General features: G+C 38.4%; 2 protein-coding genes across 3 annotated transcripts in view; one reads left to right on the top strand and one right to left on the bottom strand.

Annotated features, from left to right (window-relative positions):
• Window positions 1-21,840, bottom strand: part of LOC140165876 (O-acetyl-ADP-ribose deacetylase-like) — a 65,161-nt gene that overhangs the window by 18,505 nt on the left and 24,816 nt on the right. The gene's annotated exons all lie outside the window — the stretch shown is intronic.
• LOC140172732 (uncharacterized) lies at window positions 138-11,752 on the top strand. The gene is made up of 3 exons (XM_072195896.1): window positions 138-299; window positions 1,226-1,422; window positions 7,666-11,752. The coding sequence occupies exons 2-3, from the start codon at window positions 1,240-1,242 to the stop codon at window positions 8,368-8,370; spliced, it is 888 nt and encodes a 295-aa protein (XP_072051997.1). The 5' UTR covers window positions 138-299; window positions 1,226-1,239; the 3' UTR covers window positions 8,371-11,752.

The following is a 21,840-nucleotide window of genomic DNA, read 5'->3' as shown; positions in this document are numbered from 1 at the left end:
GCATGTCAAACATTTTATGTGCGCATGGTCAAAGACGAATCATTATTAGCAACAGACCGTCCGACTGGAATTAGTCAGAACAGGAACCATAGTTATAATGAACAAAACTTTGACCTTGAACCTGAACTTGAAACCTAGCGAAATGACTCTCTTTTGTACTGTGTTCATAATGTGTGTGTGGTATTCTTTGGAGCGGAAAATCAAATCAATCACATTTTGCAATACGTATTCCGCATATGTGTAGGAAACAGTAATATTAGTTGCTACTTTCTACAAGTTTTTTGCGTGTCGTAAAACAGGTAAGATTTTCATTAATTTAGCTTTGCTCTCCAAAATGAATGTTATTAGCCATTATATGATGCCAATATGGGGACAAAATTAAAATACACTAAGGCGAAAATTGTTTAGAAACAGTGAAAACAGTGATTACACCTATATACAACATGGCAGTCAGATGTATCGGTATCTAAACACCTTTGAATAGAATGGTTCAAAAGGGTTAATTCATGCCAAAAACAGATCAAATTCTAAATCGCAAAAGTTTGTTAAGTTTATCTCTGCATTTTGATACAGGGAATCAACTACCTGTAGTTCCCAAACTATATTTCTAAATGCATATAAATTGAATATAACTCCTAGCGATCTGTCGCTTTGGGCAAACTGGTGGAGTAATTGATATGTCGGCTTGTTACGACTGCGCAGTGCAGTAAAATCGTTGTCAGAGCAGCAAAGCGGCAAGTGGCAAGAAAGTCTCTAGACTTTACTGCTTGCATTTGTAAATCCTTCATATATATTGCAGCTGCACCGAATGTTTACTGTATTTTCCTGGCAATGAACTTGGAAGCTGCATGCCTGCAAACAGCTGCAAACCTAGTAGAGTTGTACGATAAACACAGCCTAATTTAGATTCAAGACAAGTAAAGATTCTGAAAATAATAATGATAAAATTGGATTTTTTTTTTCAGTTCACCCAATACACAAATGTATTGGTCTCGTTTTAAAATTCACAGCTCGACCAATAAATTTGTGTATTGGGTTCAAACTATTCAATTTTATATCAAACTTGGGTCATAGCTCCACGTCACTCATACTATACAGTTTGACATTTTGTTACAATCTCTCCGAATTTAAATCACTCCATGGTGGAGGCATCCCAATCGACGCCTTGCGTCGAACGCCGCGACGTTTTTAGTTAACAATAAACTGCTTAAATATTTTTACGTAGTATTGGCAACTGAGATGGCTGCTGCGAAAACCAATCAAACTCGAGTAATTCTATGGGGTGTTCCACGTTGCGTTTCAACAACATTCTTGAAGTGCTTGACATTTGTTGAAGATTCAGTATGTTGGTATGAACCATATCTTCAGGCTCAACTGTTTGGAACGGACGGCAGTATCACGCCTTTCTTGAAAGAGATACTTGTAAGTAATGTAATAGCTTTTACATGTTCAGCAAATAATTTGACATTTTTACTTGTGAAACGGTATTGGTAGTTAGAGCAATATGTATGGTACACACCTCTTGATCAGAAACATGATGAAGCTCCGGGTACATTGTTGGATATCGTAAATATTATGCATTTACTATTGCTGGTGAACGGCGAATCAGTCAATCAGTACTAAGTAGTCTTGGGCGGTACATAATCTTCGGTAATATATCACATCTCCTCCCTCCTTATCTTTCCAAAACGACGAATACAACTGCGTAAAACTTCTTAATGTCTTAACATGAAAAAATGTGCATAACTCCAAACAGTTGAACTTTTAACGTGCATAACTCCAAACAGTTGAACTTTTAAAACGTATATTACATAATTCTTCTGTGAAATTGTTACAGCTCCTCAATTAGTCTCCGAGGAGGCCGTGTATTCCTCTGCGAGCGACGTGGCACCGATGATGGACTTGGACGTGCATTTCTTTGAGCTGCTGCTTCCGGAACAGTTCCGCGAGATACTATCGCTGGACTTGGAACATCTACCGGTGTCTTGTCACTAGTGTTTTCACTTGGGGACGGATGATTGGACTTGTTTCTCTTGCAGTCCATTCACTTGGAGCTGATCTTTGAAACGGCGTTAGTGGCAAATCACTCTCTGTAGCTGGTAGCAAATTGCTTTGAGTAGCCTGTCGTGATGGCATCACCTCTCCACGCCGTAAGTGATCTACATGTCGTTTCCATACTCTTCCATCCGTAAGCGTCACAATGTACGACTTGGGCGCTGTACGCTCTGCCACAATACCAGGCCACCAAGTTTCCTCTTTGCGAAGATCTTTGACCACAACAGAATCTCCAGGGAAGAACTCTCTGTATTTGGTACCAACGTCATGTGCTGATTTCTGTGCACTCTGCTTATTTGTCACTGCATCTTGCAAATTGGGCCGTACTAATGGCAAACGTGTGCGAATCTCTCTACCCAGAAATAAACTGGCTGGTGTGCTACCAGTGGTTGCATGCTTTGTCGCTCTGTAGATCATCAAGAAGTTATCTAGCCTTTGTTGCAAACTTTGGTTACTATCCTTAGATGAACTTAGACTCCTCTTGAAAGACTGCACCATACGCTCTGCAGCACCATTACTTGACGGCTGATATGGCGCTACTCTAACACTCTTCACACCATGATCTTTCAGAAAATGCTGCAACTCCTCACTTCGGAACTGTGGACCATTGTCACTGACTATTTGGCGGAAATCCATATCTGCTGAACAAATCTTGCTGATATGTAGTTTTCATCAGGATGATTTCTGGCCACTTTGAATAGGCGTCTATGATAACCAAGAAATGACGACCATCTTTCTCGGCATAGTCAATATGCACTCGTTGCCATGGAGATCCGGGCCACATCCAAGGTGTCAATGGGCAGGAGCTGGTCTATTCTTCGTTTGCTGACAACTTGTACATTGTCGAACCGTTTGTTCAATTTCCTGATCCATGTTAGGCCACCATACGTAACTACGAGCCATTTCTTTCATTCTGACCATTCCTGGGTGTGCAACATGTAACTCTTCCAGGATGTCTTTCTGATATTTTTCCAGAACGATTACCTCAATCCCCACAGAATACAGTCCTGTTCTACCGATAACTCGTATCTGCGATGGAAATATGGTTTGAATCGTAAATCTTCAACTTCTGCTGGCCAACCGGTTCTGGTAAATTCAATACCCTAGACAATACTACTGGATCTGTTTGTGTTGCCTGTTTAATCAGCTTACTAGTGATGGGCAAACTGTCCAATAACTTATCCTCCACCTTGAAGATAGCGTCGGTCTCTTCATCCACAAAAGGCAAAGGTAGACGTGATAATGCATCGGCTAATGCATTCTGCTTAGATGGAATGAACTTGAGATCATAGTTGAATGCTGATAGATGATTGCCCATCTCTGTAGACAATGTGCAGCAAGCGTTGGTATGGCATTCTTCGGTCCTAATATCCGTTCCAAGGGCTTGTGATCCGTCAAGATTGTGAAGAATCTTCCATACAGATACTCGTGGAACCGCTTCAATCCAAACATCATTGCCAGTGCTTCCTTATCAAGCTGTGCATAACCTTTCTCGTGCTTGTTGAGACTCCTTGATGCATAAGCAATTGTTCGTCGTGAACCGTCGTCAAATACATGCATAATTATTGCACCTAGACCGTATGGTGAAGCATCTGCTGCTAGTTCCAATGGTAACTTGGTATCGTAATGTACAAGCAACTTATCTGATGAGAGCGTTTCTTTCACTGTGTTGAATGCCGTTGTGCAAGCTTCTGTCCACTCCCACGGTTTGTTGCCAAGTAGCTCATTCAGTGGATAAACTACAGTCGATAGATGAGGAACAAACAGCGCTTGGAAATTCACCATGCCTAAGAACGATCTTAGCTCAGTTATATTCTGCGGTACTGGTGCCTCCTTGATGGCTTTGATCTTCTCATCAGTCGCTTGAATGCCTTTCGCAGATATCCTCGTACCCATGTACTCTACTCTGTCTCCCATGAACACACACTTCTCCGGTTTCACTCGCAGACCGTACTTATGAAATCGCTGGAACACTTTTTTCACGTTGCGAAGATGTTCTGTGTCGTCTTTGCCAGACACTAGCACATCATCCATTATGGCACAGGTGTAATCAAGATCTGCAAGCACTTGCTCAATGAAGCGTTGCCAAATCACTGGACTTGAAGAAATTCCAAACGGTAATCGTGTGTAGCGAAATAGGCCTCTCTGCGTATTTATCGTAACAAGTTCTTGTGATTTGTCATCCAATAACATTTGCTGACATGCACACTTCAGATCAATCTTGGAGAACTTCTGACCTCCTGCCATCTTGCTAAAAACCTCCTCAGGTGTTGGCATTGGAAATTCATCGGTGTGGATGGATTTGTTGACTGAAACCTTGTAGTCTCCGCACAATCGCACATTTCCGTCAGCCTTCGGTACACAAACTAGTGGTGTAGCCCATTCGCTGAAATCCACCGGAAAAATAATGCCTTCGTCTTGCATTCGTTGTAACTCTTTGTCAACAGCTGGACGTAGTGCAAAAGGTACAGAGCGAGCCTTGTGAAAAATAGGAACTGCATTTTCCTTGACGTGAAGCGTCGCCTTCACTCCGTTCACCGTGCCTAGACCCGACTGAAATATCTCACTGTACTTTCCTTTCAACTTGTCCATTGATGAATGACTGATGCTGTATAGTCCTGCTTCTGGAAACAAACTTGGCCAATCAAGTCTGATGACTGCCAACCAATCTCTACCAAACAATGGGGGCGCATATCTGTCAGCATATACGACTACGAGGGGTAACGATTGTGCTGTCTGACCATCATATTTAACATCAACTACAATCTGTCCTGCAAGATTCAACGGTGTGCCAGAATATGCATGTAAAGGACGTTCTACTGGCCCCAATTGCAAATGTTTGAAATGTTTTTCATAGACCTTGTAGCTTATCATTGATGATGATGCTCCAGTATCCACCTCCATATCCAACGGTATACCTTGAACGTTAACTTGAACCATCACTGCCGGTTTGGAATAATTAATTCCATCTCCATCTCGCACATCGTCGTCACCTTCAATCATAAAAGTAGAATCCCCTAAGGTGCCATAATATTCATCATCGTCACGATCTTCATCTTCATCAACATAATTACTTGCTGGTTGCTTCCTCCTTCTCGGAGCTTTACATTCTGATTTCAAATGACCCACTTCGTTGCAATAATAGCAAGTGTACGTCTTGAATTTGCATTGATCTCTCGTATGATTATTCAATCCACATCTATCACAGCGCTTACGGTCATGACGGTTACCACTCGTGTTTGGTTTACTCTGCCATGTCTGCTGTTGATCACGTTTCTTGTATCTATTATTATGATATTGGTTTCCCTTACCAATTTTGTTGACTGAACCCTGTCCCCGGGCACTCATATCTCGTACATCCTTCAGTGCTGCCTCTTCCGCCAGAGCCATGTCAACCGCTTCTTTAAATGTGTAATTACGGGATAGTAGCTTCCGTTGTATATTCTCTGATTGCAAACCACAAACCAGCACCTTTCTCCTCGTCAATTCGTGTGAAACCAAACCAAAAGGTCAGTGTACGCTGCGAAATCCTACAGCACCATGATCACAGGACAGACCTACATACAAGCCGGCCAAAACATACTTGGCCCAACGTTGTTATACTTGGCGACTACATCTCTAGACGAATTATGGTCAGCGTTTGTTGAGGAACTTCTGCAAACGAAAATAATCTTTGCCCCTGGACTCTATCCGTTAATCAATCTAGCAGTGGCTTAAAAAAAATACGGGTTTCCAAAACAATACAATTATATTAACTTCGTAATCGCCCAAGCCACCCTTCTCCTTGCAATAGAAACAGCATACCAGTAGGCATATCACCTCAAAAATAAGTGCAGCAGAAACACGTTATTTAATGTTTCTACATGAATCAGCTTTATTAAAGCATCAAAAAAAAAAAAAAAAAAAACGAATTGAAATCGGTCAATGCATTGTGATGAGTGTCAGCATGATAAATGGAATGCAAATCTGTCACAAATAGCTATAATGACAAAATTGGCACATTTCGAGATTTTGAAGGTTTATTTGGACGCTTGCTTGAAAAAGCAGCGTTAATTTAAGTATCACAGGTTAAATGCCTATCTTTTCTGACTTCGTCAAAGAAAACAAAATTTAAAAATCTATCATTGAATAATTATAATAAATTGACCAAATATACTATTTTAGCAATTTCGGCCAATCTGCACACAAATTAAAGCTGAATAAAATGACTAAGTTCAGCTAATTAATATGCACAATTGATGCCAATAGAAAACCGTATATGAAATCAGGGTGCGTTTTTTTGCATACATATGTATACAAAGTTCTTTCAATCGATAACAACAAATACACAAAAAGTAATTAATTACGCAAATTAGCTAATTACAGCTAATTATGTATTCATTATATTATTATATAAATTAGGCAGGAGTAATTTTGGTTTTTTTTTCAATATTTAATGAAAGTCTTTTCATTCATCAATTATTTGTCAAGTATGAACTGTTATGATGTTGAATAAAGAAACTGCAGTTAATTACCATGATTACTTAAAAATATAATACAAAAAATACAACAATTGGGTTAAATAGCACATATGAGGAAATTAATTTTTCGACATGGATGTTTGCCAAAATTGAACAAATTTGACGCGTCGCGCTTTTCAATTTACTGTTACTAGCGGGGACCCGCGCGAACCTTACATTTCCTTTATTTTTTCCTTTCTTTCAGTTTGCTATTTTGTTCCAATCAATTCCCTTTTAGCTTCTCTTTTTTCATTTGCTGCTTGCGATTTCCCGTTTCCATGTTTTTTATTTAATTCTGTTCTCATTATTTTAGCTTCTTTTTTTCTTACATTTCCTGAATAGATTCTTTCCTTCTTTGTTTCGTTCCCGTTTCATTTAGTTACTTTAACCCGTTGGCCTATTATTCGTACCTCTTTTGTCATTTTAATTCTGTGATATTATCATGTCCACTGGTCTCTGTCTCGCAAGTCGCGTGGCTCTGCGCCGTTTACACGCGCATTGGCGTAGTGCGCATTACGCACGCGGCGCTGACGCGCTGCCTGCCAGCTGCAGTTTTTCATAACAAATAACCCGTTTTTACCCATATTTTCACTGTTTTTGCAGCCAATTCTTGACCGAATTAAACCAAATAAAGTCCAGGCAATTTCCCGTATATTCCTCGCTCTCCCGTATGAATTTGGCGACATTTGGATCGAAACTGACGGAGCATTTTACATAAACCACAACATTAGCCTATTTATAGTAAGATGCTTGCATGCACAGTGTGGCAGAATATGTGCAGCCACTGTGACATCCCTAAATAGTAATACTAGTGTCGCGCAAACCAAAGATCTTGCAATACAAACCGCGCAAAATAGCGTAAGACACGTTGGGCGGTCTACTTGTTTAATATTGTAGCCATCGGCAGGTACTTCTTAACACTTTGCAATATGCGGATTTACTTTTTTCACCCAAAAAACCAAAAAGCTGATATAAATGATAAATGACAGTTATTCTGGGATGTGGAGTTGAATTTTATACCGATTATTTCATTTGAACATTTGCAATGAAATAACAATACCATAAATTTATTATTTGCATTAATCTTGGTTTTTTTCTTCCTCCCTTTCAGAGTCAAATGAAAGACCAAATGCCTCCACTAGATGATTCAAGCCAACTACTGCTTGGAGATAACCTCTACGAGGCTTCCAAGCATAGTCTTTCATGGGTCAGAGAACGCCTAGAAGAAGAATATCCCGGAAAGAAATTAATCTTCATCAAAGATATGGTACAAGGCATTGATGGACACTATAATGCCCTTCCCACGGGGTATCGCCACACCTTCCTAATTCGCCATCCTTTGAAGGTGTTCGCGTCACTGAAGAAAATGTGGGCGCCCATGCCAGGCCCAAAACGTAAGCTGCAAGAGATGATCCCATTTATGCCGCCAGGGTACTACTTCAAGGAGATGTATGATCTTGTAGAATACGTGAAGAAAGAGCAGGAACCAGAGCCAATTATCATCGATGCTGATGATCTTTTAGCCAACACCCCACGAATGATGAGAGCCTACTGTGATACATTGGGCATTCCATTCAATGATTCCTTGCTAACATGGCCCACTGGGCACGAGGTCGTGTTAACCAAATGGATCACTGGTAAGGACGGACTTGTTATTGGTATCCAATTGGTTCATAAATCTACCTTCGAATCTGCAGAATTTGGTAAGCCGACTCCAATACCAAACCCAGATGAGCTACCTGAAGATGTAGTAGAAGTAGCAAGCTTATCAATGCAGTACTACGATAAACTCTATGAGCAACGTTTTCAATGCTAAACCAGGCTCCGGAAGATTGATATAATAATGTGGCTGAGCATGATACCATAACGTATCGGATGAGCCAACGGCGAGTTCGATATTTGTATGACGAATCCGATATATTATGGTATCATGCGAAATAAGCACTCTACGGAGGGTGCACCATATAGGCATGGCTTTGTGAAAAGCTTCTAATTTCACTCTTGCTAGATTTACTCCGCAATTGTTTTGCTAAAATTATGCCCTTGCTCAGAAATAAAACCACAATATGCTTTGATTTTATTTTATTATTGTTTTCTGATATGCACGAGATAAAATGGTGTGCGTATATTCTTTGTTTAAAACACAAAATTAATGGACTTATAAAAAACCAAATAAACCGTGACCTTTGTACCTTTGTAAGGCCTTTAAACTGGTTTAAAACCAGTTTACCGCCTCTTAGAACCCGATAGACGGTGACCAACACTATGGACCACAATAGCCTAATCTCAAAGGCATAGTCCAATAACCTCAATTAAACAATCATAGTGCAAAATTTGACCTAAGTTGCAGAGTATGAGTTTTTGTACCCAAAAATTCAAAGTCATTCAATGAATGTACAAATGTATTGGGGTTAAACCGATGGCTTTTGTTTGTTAATTACCATAAAATCCATATAGTAGTTATTGTCAAACTACAGTTGCCAAACTTACAATATGGTGATAATATGATTTTTATTTGTGGATGAATTTTGCTGTAATCAACGGAATCTGGCGAATGATTCAATTCCAGTCCAGATTGATACCAAACACATTAAAAGCTGGTACATTTTGATGAAAATGTGATATTTTCTTTTGAAATAATGCTGGGCTTTTCTTCTTACCAACAAGAAATTATCACCACTGCGTATGCATTATTTTTGCGATGACCTTCAAGATATAATGCCTATCAGAAACAGAGATAAGGTTGTTTATTCTACCAGAAGAATTTAGGCAGATATGAAATATGTTCGAAGTTTTATGATATTAATAGTCAATAGTCGTTATCAGGTGTTGATTCCAATGATATACATTTGCAGACATGCTGGATCAGGGAATAGATCCATTGTCCATAGGGGAAGTCTTATAGATAATATTATATCCTGAATTTAAATGCTATGAATAATATAATTAAGATCTTAGACATCAATATTGTCTTTTCAACAGAAACAAGAACTACCTTTAAACAAGAATTTGTCTTTAAAAAAGACTAGTTCACGGATCAGGTGTATAGTACATGTGCTTTGAGCTACTTTGGTCTAACATTTAATATTCATATCTAACCTACTCTGCACTTATTCGACAATAAATAAGTGATATGAGGCTTAATAATGATACCTGCGTCTTGACTCTGGAAAACAATATTTTTTAAAAACCTCATTTTGCATTTAGTTTTTTAAGCCCCCTCGGGAGCCACATACAGGATCTCATTTTGCATTTAAGTTTTTATTGTGTTGCAAAGTAGCAAAACTTTCTTTATATATGGCGCAATTTGTGCCTGGAAAAGGCTATCCCCTCTTACAACCTATCAACGGGTCTGATTTTTATTTATAATGAGGTGTCACCGGGTTTGCAAGAGATAATAATACCAAATCTAAACACCATGAAATTCACCACATCACGACCAAGCTCACATTGGGCGCCCCATTCCTTTTTTAAAGGAATTTTTATTTATCATTAAACTGCGTCAGGTTTGAGTATGAGTTATCTTTGGCAATCACTAGATTGAGTATGCGCCATCTTCAGATGATAACAGGTTTTGCTAAATATAAAATCTATGCGCTATCTTAAGAAGATAGCGTCGAAAAATAATTCAAGCACCTGTGCTTTACGTGTCACGTTACTTGAAACTCTTGATCCACCTGGAACATGTGGAAGGACTCCCAGCAACTGCTTTGCTGTCGGCCCTTTTCGTCAATTTGTCACTGTTTTCGGACTATTATTGTAGTGGGTCGGGTGTAATGGAAGTCTATACCTCCAGGACATATAACGCTGGCGCCGAAGCAGGGGCAGGGTGCGGTGGCGTAAATAAACATGTAAAGCGGAAAGAGAACTGACTGTAAAGAAGGTAACCTGGTTATGGAAATGCTCTTTCCAGCAAACACAATCTCCAGAATGAAAAAACGAGAAGGTCATTCCCAAGACGTTCCAGTGAAACGGACCATAAAGAAAGCCCTATCATGGCTGCTGAGTCGATTACAGTATTATCATCATCCTACTGCGATAATTTCCCATGTCATTTTTTGTAATTTTGAGATCAAAGTACAAAATGTGGTTTCAAGCATGCATCAGTTAAGTAATCACCCTAATTATTTTGGATTTTTCCCTTTAACTTGTATCATTATCATTTTGTTCTTGTGCAAAGATTGGTGAGTAAATATGTTTGAGATATGCAATCAAAACTCGACCGGCGGTCAACCGCCGGTTCCGTCCGGTTGGAGCCGGTTTCTATTGTTCTAAACAATGGAACGCAGTTCAACCGCCGGTAATCAACGGTCAAACGGCGTCGAGTTTTGATTTCATCCCTAAATAAACCATATTTTCTACTTTGTTCTCAAAATGACAAAATAATTATGACTTAGGTAATTATCGTAGTAGGCTGACGATATGGATTATCAGCAATACACTTTGTTCCCGAAAAAAGACTGCAAGCAGAGACTATTATTGCAAGGATATTGGAAAAAGTTTATAAACTATGTGTGGGAAACAAAAACTATACATAGAACCATTTTAGTTAGCAAGTATTTAAGTTAGCAACTGTTGCGATTTGGTAGTTCATTCACAGCATCTTGCGAATGGTAGTGAGCTTTGGCAAAAATTGCATCGATCATTTCATAGCGAGTGTGTAGAAGAATTCAAATATCACAGATATACTTTTGTAGGTCCTGTGGTTCCTGAGTTATGTTGTAAAGAGGGTTGAAACAACAACACTTTTGTAAAACGTACATAACTCACTAACAACAATAAATCAAGCAAGTTTTCAAAGTATATGATTTGTAGAATGAACTTTTGCAAAACATCGAAGTGTTATTTTTCAATAATATATTGATTTAGATAATGAAAATTAAGGACAGTCTTGTTTGAATCTAGACATGTTTAATTATGGTAGATATTATAAAGTTCGGCGATCACGGCGAAAACGGTATATTAATACATTGTGATTGAGTTATGTGTTGTAAGTGAGTCTCAGGAATAGCAGCTGACACTTGCAGTGACTAAAACTATGACAAAATAGGTTTGAAGTATCCAATTTATATCCACCAAATAGCTATACTATACATGCTATACATGTTGGGGTACATTAACGCTAACATGTCAATCATTAATTTTTGGATGAGATGCGGACTTTTTGGAAAAAAGAGAGAAATAATCATACAATCACAAGTCTTCTTCAAAGTGATCATAGACATGATAGAGTTCTTGCAATGTTCTGGACGGTTAACGCAATATATCCTTATTCACCTGTCCTGCGAAAATCAGCGAAGTCCATTGTACACTTGTTATCATTGTATTCTTGCGTATAAAATCCTTACACAAAAATGGTGCTGCTTTCTCCAAACTCTTAACTCCTTGCGCTGCTTTCTCCAAACATTTATTTCCTTGCGCTGCTTTTCTCCAAAATTGGTGGTTCTTTCACCAATCACTCTTTGTGCAGGAAACAGGCTTCTTTCTGAACTGCTCCACTGTATTTGACATATGTGTGGTTTTATAAACCAGACTCCAGCAATTTGACAGAAGACCTTTAATCCTTTGATGAGGAAGAGCACATTCGTGTACTCAAAATCTCCTTCGTTGCTGTTTTAGAATAGAACATTATTGGCTATGCAAACTGGTTGAAATGTACTTCTTTTTTGAAGCACGAAGACCAACACATTGACAGGGAGTTTACAACCTCTCATGACATTCTACAAAGGGCAAACCTAAGCTTCCACGTTTTTATACTCCAGAAAACCCCAAATCGATTAATAGACCATTTTGTCTCATTACAACACTTCCTGTGGGTTTTCCCGATAATGTCATATCTACTTTATTTATACGGGGTTCCCCTAATGGTGCATTGCACTGAACATTGAGCAATATGGGAAATCCCCTATGATATTAATAATTCTGATTGAGTTTGTTTACTGTACCCAAACGGGTTATCCCTAAAACGTGTCATAACGTTACACACAAACTCTTGCAAGATTACTTCCAAGGGGTTTCCGGCCCTTATCTCATATTTCTCATGACATACTTTCAGCTTGTAAACAAAGTTACATAATCAAATTAAATTACTCATGGTACGTCACATTATGACTTGGAGGCCTCATGTCACATGGGAAAACGCGGTAAATCGCACATTATTTTTGCAGAATCTTTGCGCAGTTATCTCCATTTTGTAGATATTAAGCTTTCTTAGCAAATTTGTTTGTGATTTTCGGCGATTTTAGCCGATTGATCTAAATTTGAAAAAAATTTGTAAAATTTACCTCAATCTGCTGTGGTTTATCAAAATTTAGCACGATTTGTAGTGATCGGTCACATTTTAGTATAATTTTTGTCAATTTACTGTGATTTCCATCAATTTTGTAGATTTTAAGCTTTCTTATCAGATTTTTAGGCGATTTTATCCAATTGATCAATATTTGAAACAATTTTGTAAAATTTACGCCAATTGCTGTGATTTATCAAAATTTAACACAATTCTTAGTGATCGGTTACTGTAATTTCCAGCAATTGTCTGTTTTGGGTGATTTACCACGTTATGTTCACAATCATACACATTGTCTATTATCTCTGATTACACCGTTACCTTTGGTTTAGTTCATAATCCAAACTATGAGGACAAAGGGTCTTTTTATCTTTTCAGTTTCCGTAAGTCTTTTGTTCAGATACGAAAACGCAAGGGATTCAGTAAGTTACTGTAATCTGACTTCATTGTTAACTCTGAAGTACCAATCAGCTTATTTCAATAGAGGTGATTGCTTATGTCAATAAAACCGGGAGAGAAAAGATTACGTTAACACCAGTGTTTTTAATGGTCTAGCGCCCTCTCGTCTTTACATTGGTAAATTGATCTACATTAAGGTTACACGAAGCAACGTATAAAAACGTATAAAAGACGTATAAAGTTGTTCTCTAAAACCGCATTTTCTCAGCAATCAAATATCGCAGTGAGTCAAATGTTGGTGCATGGATGTATCTTAACATTATTTTTGTTTGTTTATACAAATTTTTAGAATCCGTTTGAAAATCCTTCGTTTAAATCATTTTTACGCACCATGTTCACAAGATCAAAAACACGTTCCATGCAGTTTTTTTCAAATATTCGCTCCGTATAAAACTACGCCGAGTGATTGTTTTCTCCTTTTTGTATTGTACTACAAATCGACCAAAGAAATAATGTTGCCATGGGGAAGAACCAAAAACAGTACCGATTAAATTTTATTAGCCCGTTTTTGGGAACAATTTTCGAGAATCTTGTACCCCAAAACACCGTTGTTATGTTACATTATCGATATCTGGATTGTGGAACATTAATTTTGATTTCTAACTGCCTACATTATTTCTAAAAAGTATGTCGATTCCTTTACCATTTGAATTTCACTCCAAATTTAAGCTACTTTTGCAAAAATCGAGGTTTTTCGCCATTGATACCTCCGACATTTACAGCGGTGATGAGATTGTTTATCATAAGAGCCTGGTATGCACTATTCCATAATAGTAGGTATATCACCCCAAAAATAAGCGCAGCAGAAACATGTTATTTGACGCTTTTAATTGAATCATCGTTATGAATGCTTCAAAAAACAAAAAACAGAATTGAAATCGGATAATGCAAAGTGATGTAACGTCAACTTGAAGATACCCGGAAATCGGGTGAAAATCTGCCACAAATTGCTATAAATGGCAAAATGGTAATTTTTGGGATTTGTAATGCTTATTCGGACACTTACTTGAAAAGGTAGCATTGATTTAAGTATCACAGATTAATTGCATATCTTTCCGGACTTCGTTAAAGAAAACAAGATTAAAAATCTCTCCTCGAATAAATGTAATAAATCCACCAAATATACAATTTTAGCCATTTTGACCAATCTGCAGACAAATAAAAGCTTAAAAATGACTAAGTCCAGCTAATTAATATGTAAAAATAATGCCAACAGAGAACCGTACATGATATGAGGATGCGGTTTTTTTTGCACACATAAGTACCCAAAGTTCTTTCATTTGGTAACAAAAAATACACAAAAAGTCATTAATTATGCAAATTAGCTAATTAAATCTAATTATATATTTATGCCATTCTTATGTTAATTAGGCATATGTAATTTTACTTTTTTCAATGTTTTATTTATGTTTTATTCATACAGCATGATTTTGTCAAATATGAACCTGCTGTGATGTTGAATAAAGAAACTGCAGTTAATTGCCTAAGTGCACCGAGTTTTCAATTGGTATAGGGAAGTGTTTCACTCATTGTCCAAGAAAAAAAAATACATGATAGCAAACACTGGTATTTCAGACCGGTGGTACTAGGTCCTCTATTTCGAGAGACCTATATTTATTGATTTATGGACGATCTAAAAAAATTCATAAAACAGGTCTTAACTCTTAAACTAGGCAGTGTTTAATTTCGGCGGAGTTGATAGTGATTTAGGAAATGTTTCACCTACCATATATTAAAAAGACAAATTATTGTGATCAATGAAACATAACGAGGAAATCGTTTTTGACATGTATGTTTTCAAAATTGGCCAACTTTGATCCGCGCGCTTTTTGATTCACTGTTATGTATGCGTGCACAGTATGACAGAATTATTGTGCAGCCACTGTGACATACCTAATAATAGTCAGTTTAAGATCAATCGATTTCACATAATCACTCAGTAGCTCAATCGGTTAGCGCGCTGGACTCACGTTCGACTATATAATACTATAGTTTTGAGCTGGAAACCTTTGGTACGTGTTCGAGTCCCTATGTGGTCCATTCCATCTATTTTATTTTATTTTTCTCTCACTTTTTCTTTTTTTCTTGTTCGTTTCTTTCTTTCTGACTGCAGCGATTGATTGTTTTTGCCCGTTTTTTTTTTTTTTATATAATTCAGGAATTTTTAGGCTATACTAGTCTAATAGGCGCGGCCTATGAATATATTTTTACAAATTAGATTAACAAAATATTGGTTGTTGGTTTTGTTACTGTTGTTGTAGTTATTGTTGTCGGCCTATATATTGCATAATCAGGGTATAAATAGGCATACTAGCTATTATAGCCAATAGAAGCATTGATTTATTTCACGACAGATATCATCCAGGATAATTTTAAAAATTGAAAATTTAGAAAATCCAAAGGAAAATTGCTGAAAACGGCTGCCCACAATCACACCCCCCATCAGCCCATATGGTCCTATCATGGTCGCCCCTTCCCTATCCCTGCAACATATAGGATGACTCACGAGCCGCGGTTTGTCCGTGGCCCTAGTTCAGATTGATACACTCTTGTACGCGTGAGTCCATTTCTGCATGGCTGTTCCCATTATTAACTTACGCCCCTCTGGAATCAAGCCTTGAAAATCAATTGTATTTAACCTTAATTTGACAAAATGCATGCCAATCCGAATGACAAAGTCCACTTTTTTCTGTAAAAACGTTGCAAATAAGCCCTAAAATCACAAAAGGTCCGCTTATGAGCCTGTCGAACCCCAGAGCACTAGGAACAATGCCGGAAACTACGTCACGCTATTGTTCGACCTAGGCTACATATTTTTTAACGCATGCGTGTTCGTCAGTACAGCTTTAGTCTCCTCCACCTTCGCAACACGGTACATGGAGTGTCTGGAATCACACTGACGGCGGAGGAGAATACTAGCTGGTCAGACAGTTTAATTTTATCAAGCATAATAATACCTGAACGATCACCGTCATTTGATCGATTTCCTACAGAATATATTGTATATTCAAAATATAATTTTAATATTGTAAACCTATTAACTTATATGTTTGTGTACTAAAGTATAAGGACACGTGAATAAAATCATGTCGAAGACAAAATGGCCGCTAATCCGCCTATTGTCTTGACCTAGGATACATATCCGAATGAGGGCAGCAGTCTAGGATGCTTATCCCTTCGTGTAGATCCCTGCTTGCATATAGACCCAACCAATTATCAGATTAGCTTGCCATTGGTACGAATAAATAGAATACATTATCTTTGCTCCAATCATAGACCGTGAAGACATGGACGGTCATCTGCGGCATATCCTTTGAAGCTATGATCGTCTCGCACAAACACAAAGGCAAGATAGTCTTCAAACCTGCCATCGAATCGATTTACCGTACAAAAGGTCATTAACCCAACTCTCGTCCACTCAATTGCATTATCAGTCGCAATCCAACTGAATTTTGCGCTCGGAGCATCCGTGTAAGTGTGACGTTGAGACCAAGGCTTATTTAACGCAAATTGAAACTCATTCATTGCCAGAGTAACAGGTAGTGTTAGATAAATCGAAACGGTGAATATGTGTATTTATTTAATTAACTTGAAACTGCAGCAAAGAAGGGTTTTTTACCGTTTCATTTCTTGTAACTATAATTGTTTTGCGACAACAGAGTTTACATTGCAGTCGTAACTGTGTCAGAGACAACGTGTGTACTTCGATTGAATGCCGCTTCTTTCAAACACGCTAATCCAACAGGTGCAAGTGAGACGTACGTGCAAGGGGGTGACACTAAATTCACGGTTGTTCTATTAGCAACGCAAAACCTATGAAAAATTCCGCTGGTTTACTAGCTAGAAAGTGAGGCCAGTTATCGATCCGTTATGAATAATTCATGTTCGACCCCTTGGATCATGTTAATTGATATTGGCAAATAACAACGTTGTTAGTTTTGCGAACTTTGCCTGTTCAATGAGAGTATAGCGCGCCCTCAATACATCTGGGCACAAACCAGGCGAAAACGATCCAGTTTAATGAAATGGCGGACGGATATTCCCATCAGGCACCAGTGATATGTTTTTTCAAAGAAAGTCTACTAATTTGATATGAAATGACATTTTGCAATAGCAAAGTCAAAATTAGGACTTGAGGTCAATAATATGAAGGAAATACGTGACAGAGGCAAGGTGTGAAACACAAGTAGTATTTGAAGTTAAAATAACCTTTGATACCCGACCTGACCTTCCATAGCTTTCCATCATGGCGCTTTATTCGTCTTTATGTATTTCTATATGCTCTCAAGTAAAATAAAATACCAATATGCACTAAGCAGACAGAATGTTACTTGGCTCCCAGCATGAATTATTGATTTTATACGGAGGTAAAGAAAATACACAGTTGCCTGCAAGCCGTGCACCATACTCCAAATACTTCGGTAAATCTGAATAATGGTCACATGTAGACATATCATGTGTTCGGGAAATCACGTGGCAACATTTTAAGATTTCAGACTTGTTTACTAGTTAAATTGTCATTTGTACTGTTGATTATTTATCTTCGTTAATTAATATATCTTTTAAATGCTGATAAATCGTGGTTGGCTGCCCATATTATATGTTAAATTCAATGTTTTATGAATATAATTCTACCACGCAGAGGGGGTCACACAGCATAATTTCACACTACACGATTTAGCTAGATTTGGAGCTCTGCACTTCAAATTCACGTCAATTTCAAAGTTTATACACTTAATAAATTTAATATAATACTTATTTTTTGTTATAACAAACTGGAACACGAAATGTACTAGCTTATTACCTATACAGAAAGGGGATTTATACACATTCACTCAGCAATTTGACATGCCTGGCGCATCAAGACATTCTCTGTCTGGATAACATGACTGTCGCCCTCAATACGTCTGGGCGCAAATTTAAATAACAATACGCTATTTACATATGAATGCGGCTTCATGCTAATTTCTAGTGCCGCTTCCAGGCCTATTCCGTGGTACGTGGTTTCAGCATAATGTGAAGTTTCTATAGAATTACTATCCAGACGACCGTCCATCTCTTCACGGTCTATGCTCCAATGCAATTCTTTTGTATTGCAATTTCAATATAAAAAAACATGATTCCCAAATCACCACTTGTACGCGCCTCATTGGGAGGTATTTGACTATTTTAGACGCTCGTTTCATCGCCAATATGAAAGACTTTTGCTTGTAACTTGGCAAATGGTTAGTATATATTTCAAAGCAAGACTATTTTTACGAGCCACTTACGTCTAGACGTAAGTGCATATACACCAAACACAAGTCAATTGAAGCCGTACAATTTACCGCGAATTTAGGACCGTAAAATTTAGACTCTTCTTTTGTCTAGATTAGCACCCAACCGCACATCTCAAGGTTTTATGTAAAAAATCAATATAACTTACCAAAACGAAAACTGAAATTCACGAGCTTCAAATTTTCAGTAACTAACAAAAGGCTAGAATAAAAGATTGGTCACACCTGTCCTTGTATTACGTTTGGTGGAAACACGAATGTGAATAGTTTCTTTCGTCGCATCCAAGATATCAAGGTAAGAAACATTAAACACCGAGCCTACGGGAAGTACAAGTTCCTTGTATTACGTTTGGTGGAAACACGAATGTGAATAGTTTCTTTCCTCGCATCCAAGATATCAAGGTAAGAAACATTAAACACCGAGCCGGCGGGAAGTACAAGTTCCTTGTATTACGTTTGGTGGAAACACGAATGTGAATAGTTTCTTTCCTCGCATCCAAGATATCAAGGTAAGAAACATTAAACACCGAGCCGACGGGAAGTACAAGTTCCTTGTATTACGTTTGGTGGAAACACGAATGTGAATAGTTTCTTTCCTCGCATCCAAGATATCAAGGTAAGAAACATTAAACACCGAGCCGACGGGAAGTACAAGTTCCTTGTATTACGTTTGGTGGAAACACGAATGTGAATAGTTTCTTTCCTCGCATCCCAGATATCAAGGTAAGAAACATTAAACACCGAGCCGACGGGAAGTACAAGTTCCTTGTATTACGTTTGGTGGAAACAGTCACGAATGTGAATAGTTTTTTCCTTGCATCCAAGATATCAAGGTAAGAAACATTAAACACCGAGCCACATACCACTTTAGAATACTCATGTTTTGCCTTTGTGATAAACGTAGCGGCGGACATTAATTTGAAGAAAAACAAAGCCCGGGTCGAAACCAGAAACTAATTTTCTAGGCCTATCATAGACTCGCTTGCCAGTCCTATATACGCCGTACCTATGTATATTGAGGACTGGCTTACGCCATTTTGGATGGCAATGGGAAATAGGGGAGAGCGGGGAGTGTTCGGCCTATTTTTTTCTGACCACCTTAGCGATGTCAATTTTAAGGTTAGGGATGACCTGATTAGCCCATGTGAAAGCCCTATGGCTTAGCTATATACGACCACAATCCTAGAACTATAGGCCTTACAATAGCAACAGGATAGAGCAAACAAAAAAAGTCAAGTGGCGAACTTGCCCCATATTGGGGCAGGTTCGCCCATATGGTGGGGTAAGTTCGCCCTAATCACAAAAAATGTTTAAACATTGTGTAACAATAACATATTCAATGCAAACATTTAGCAAGAGTATACATAGACTGCCTAACTGGCCTGTATCTCGTTTCGGCCAAAGAACGTCTGTAATACATACCTGTTTTTAATGACTTTGCAACAATGTTTCTATTGTCAGCAATAACAGCTTGCATTCACACTTTTGAGTTTATATGGTGAATTTTCGTACACATCATAAATAAGTGAAATCAGAATATCCTGAAAGGAATTTAGGTAACGAATTCAACGACACTGACCTCGCAACAGCTAATGTTTTCATGTAAACATGGCGTCATTAGACATTTTTAGCCTACGTTTCGTATCCTACTATCGGATCGTTGAAGCAACAAAACCTCAATCCCCGGCCTCATTCACGAATTCACTCACCTTCCTACACCACCAGTTGAAATAAAACTCGAAACATCCCGTGTTATTCCTCAAAACTACATGCACCTTCATTAATAAAAAATTGAAATCCTAGTAGAAATCCGTTATCGAAAATTGTTTGATATAAAACGTCACCAAAAGTAATTTTTCTGAAGAGTAGATACCGCGTGTCAAAATGGCGGCCGCAGTCGCATCCCCCCAGCTTTGTACGTGTACCCAGGTCACGGTATGTCTACGTGACGAACAATCAAGGTCAGAGAACAGCGCAACCTGTCTGCTGTCATGCCGTAATGGCTCCGCCCAATGAACGGCGCTGTCAATCATCCTTATTGCCTTTGTCGAACAGACTTTTACGCAGGTAAGAGCTCACGCTGTCCTCACTTTTAGGATCGACGAGCGTCAGGCCGACACAATCTGGTTGTGTAGGAGACTATCATCGTGATGCCCACGTTGGAACCATTGGATTACGGAAGAAATATTCATATCAGGACTGAAGCAAATGTGGCCATTTCTATGTTTGTACCGGGCAAGTACCGGACATTTTCCAACACGGAGCTAGCGGAAAATACTGCAAATTCGTCCAAGGTAAGCAAAGGGTTGGGGATCGCATTTTTAACTTTGACTAAACTGTTTCGGAGTTAAGGCACGCTAAAAGTAGACCATTTCGGGGCTGTATTTGGTGTACATGTGACGTTTTGAAAAGAGTAAAAAACGACCACTTATTCGCTATTGCTGAAGTATACCCGCCGAATCATGTACCAATACACAAGGTATTGGTACATGAGATCAGGTATAGAGTATACAGGGCATTCATTCTCTTCTGAGGAATCACTAAATTTGTTGCAGGGGTCGGGTCAAGGTTAAAGTGTAGGGGTCCAAAGTGAGCTTTTACGTATCATGTTTACAACTTCAGGGGGATTATGGATTAGGACATAAATGGTGGTATGAGTAATACTGATACCACATAACTTTAAAAAACGTGCTTTTCAGTAGTTTTACCTTGTTTAATGGTATAATTATCAATATTTTGCATAATACGCTGATGGGGCAGGTCCGCCCTGCAGTTTGGGGTAAGTCCGCCCGGGGAAGATATAGGGCGAACATGCCCCATCCTCAAAGGGCGAACGTGCCCCTTGTACATTTTTGTATTTTCTTCAGGGTATGCAAAATACAAATCGAATAAGGAGTTTATAACTGCATTAAATCTTTAACTAATCCCATATGTTCCAAATACAGATTTCCATTAAAACCATCTGTATTATGTATCAATGATAATAAAACATTATTAATGCAAGAAAAAATTACGTTTTGGTGTAAATTTTTTGTTTTGGCTGCAGTTCGATGAACACGCCCCTATATGTCGCGTAGCTAATATGAGAAGTTTATAATGACCTATGTCACCTAATTTTGCCATCATAAAATCCCCCCGATAGCCGTAGTGCTGAGAAACAAGGGGTGGGCGAACCTGCCCCCAGGGCGAACACTCCCCGCTCTCCCCCTACACACTTAACGATTTGCGCAGGTTAGAAACTTGAAAAAAAATCTTTAAAATTTCA

Source organism: Amphiura filiformis, chromosome 1, assembly GCF_039555335.1.
Source record: "Amphiura filiformis chromosome 1, Afil_fr2py, whole genome shotgun sequence".
Lineage (NCBI taxonomy): Eukaryota > Metazoa > Echinodermata > Ophiuroidea > Amphilepidida > Amphiuridae > Amphiura > Amphiura filiformis.
This window is presented reverse-complemented; position numbering and strand designations above follow the sequence as displayed.

Bases quoted from the DNA above. Each gene is read 5' to 3' on its own strand.
- LOC140172732 (XM_072195896.1), top strand. From the start codon at position 1,240: ATGGCTGCTGCGAAAACCAATCAAACTCGAGTAATTCTATGGGGTGTT. The intron at 1,423-7,665 runs GTAAGTAATGTA...CCTCCCTTTCAG, and splicing joins CTTTCTTGAAAGAGATACTT to AGTCAAATGAAAGACCAAAT.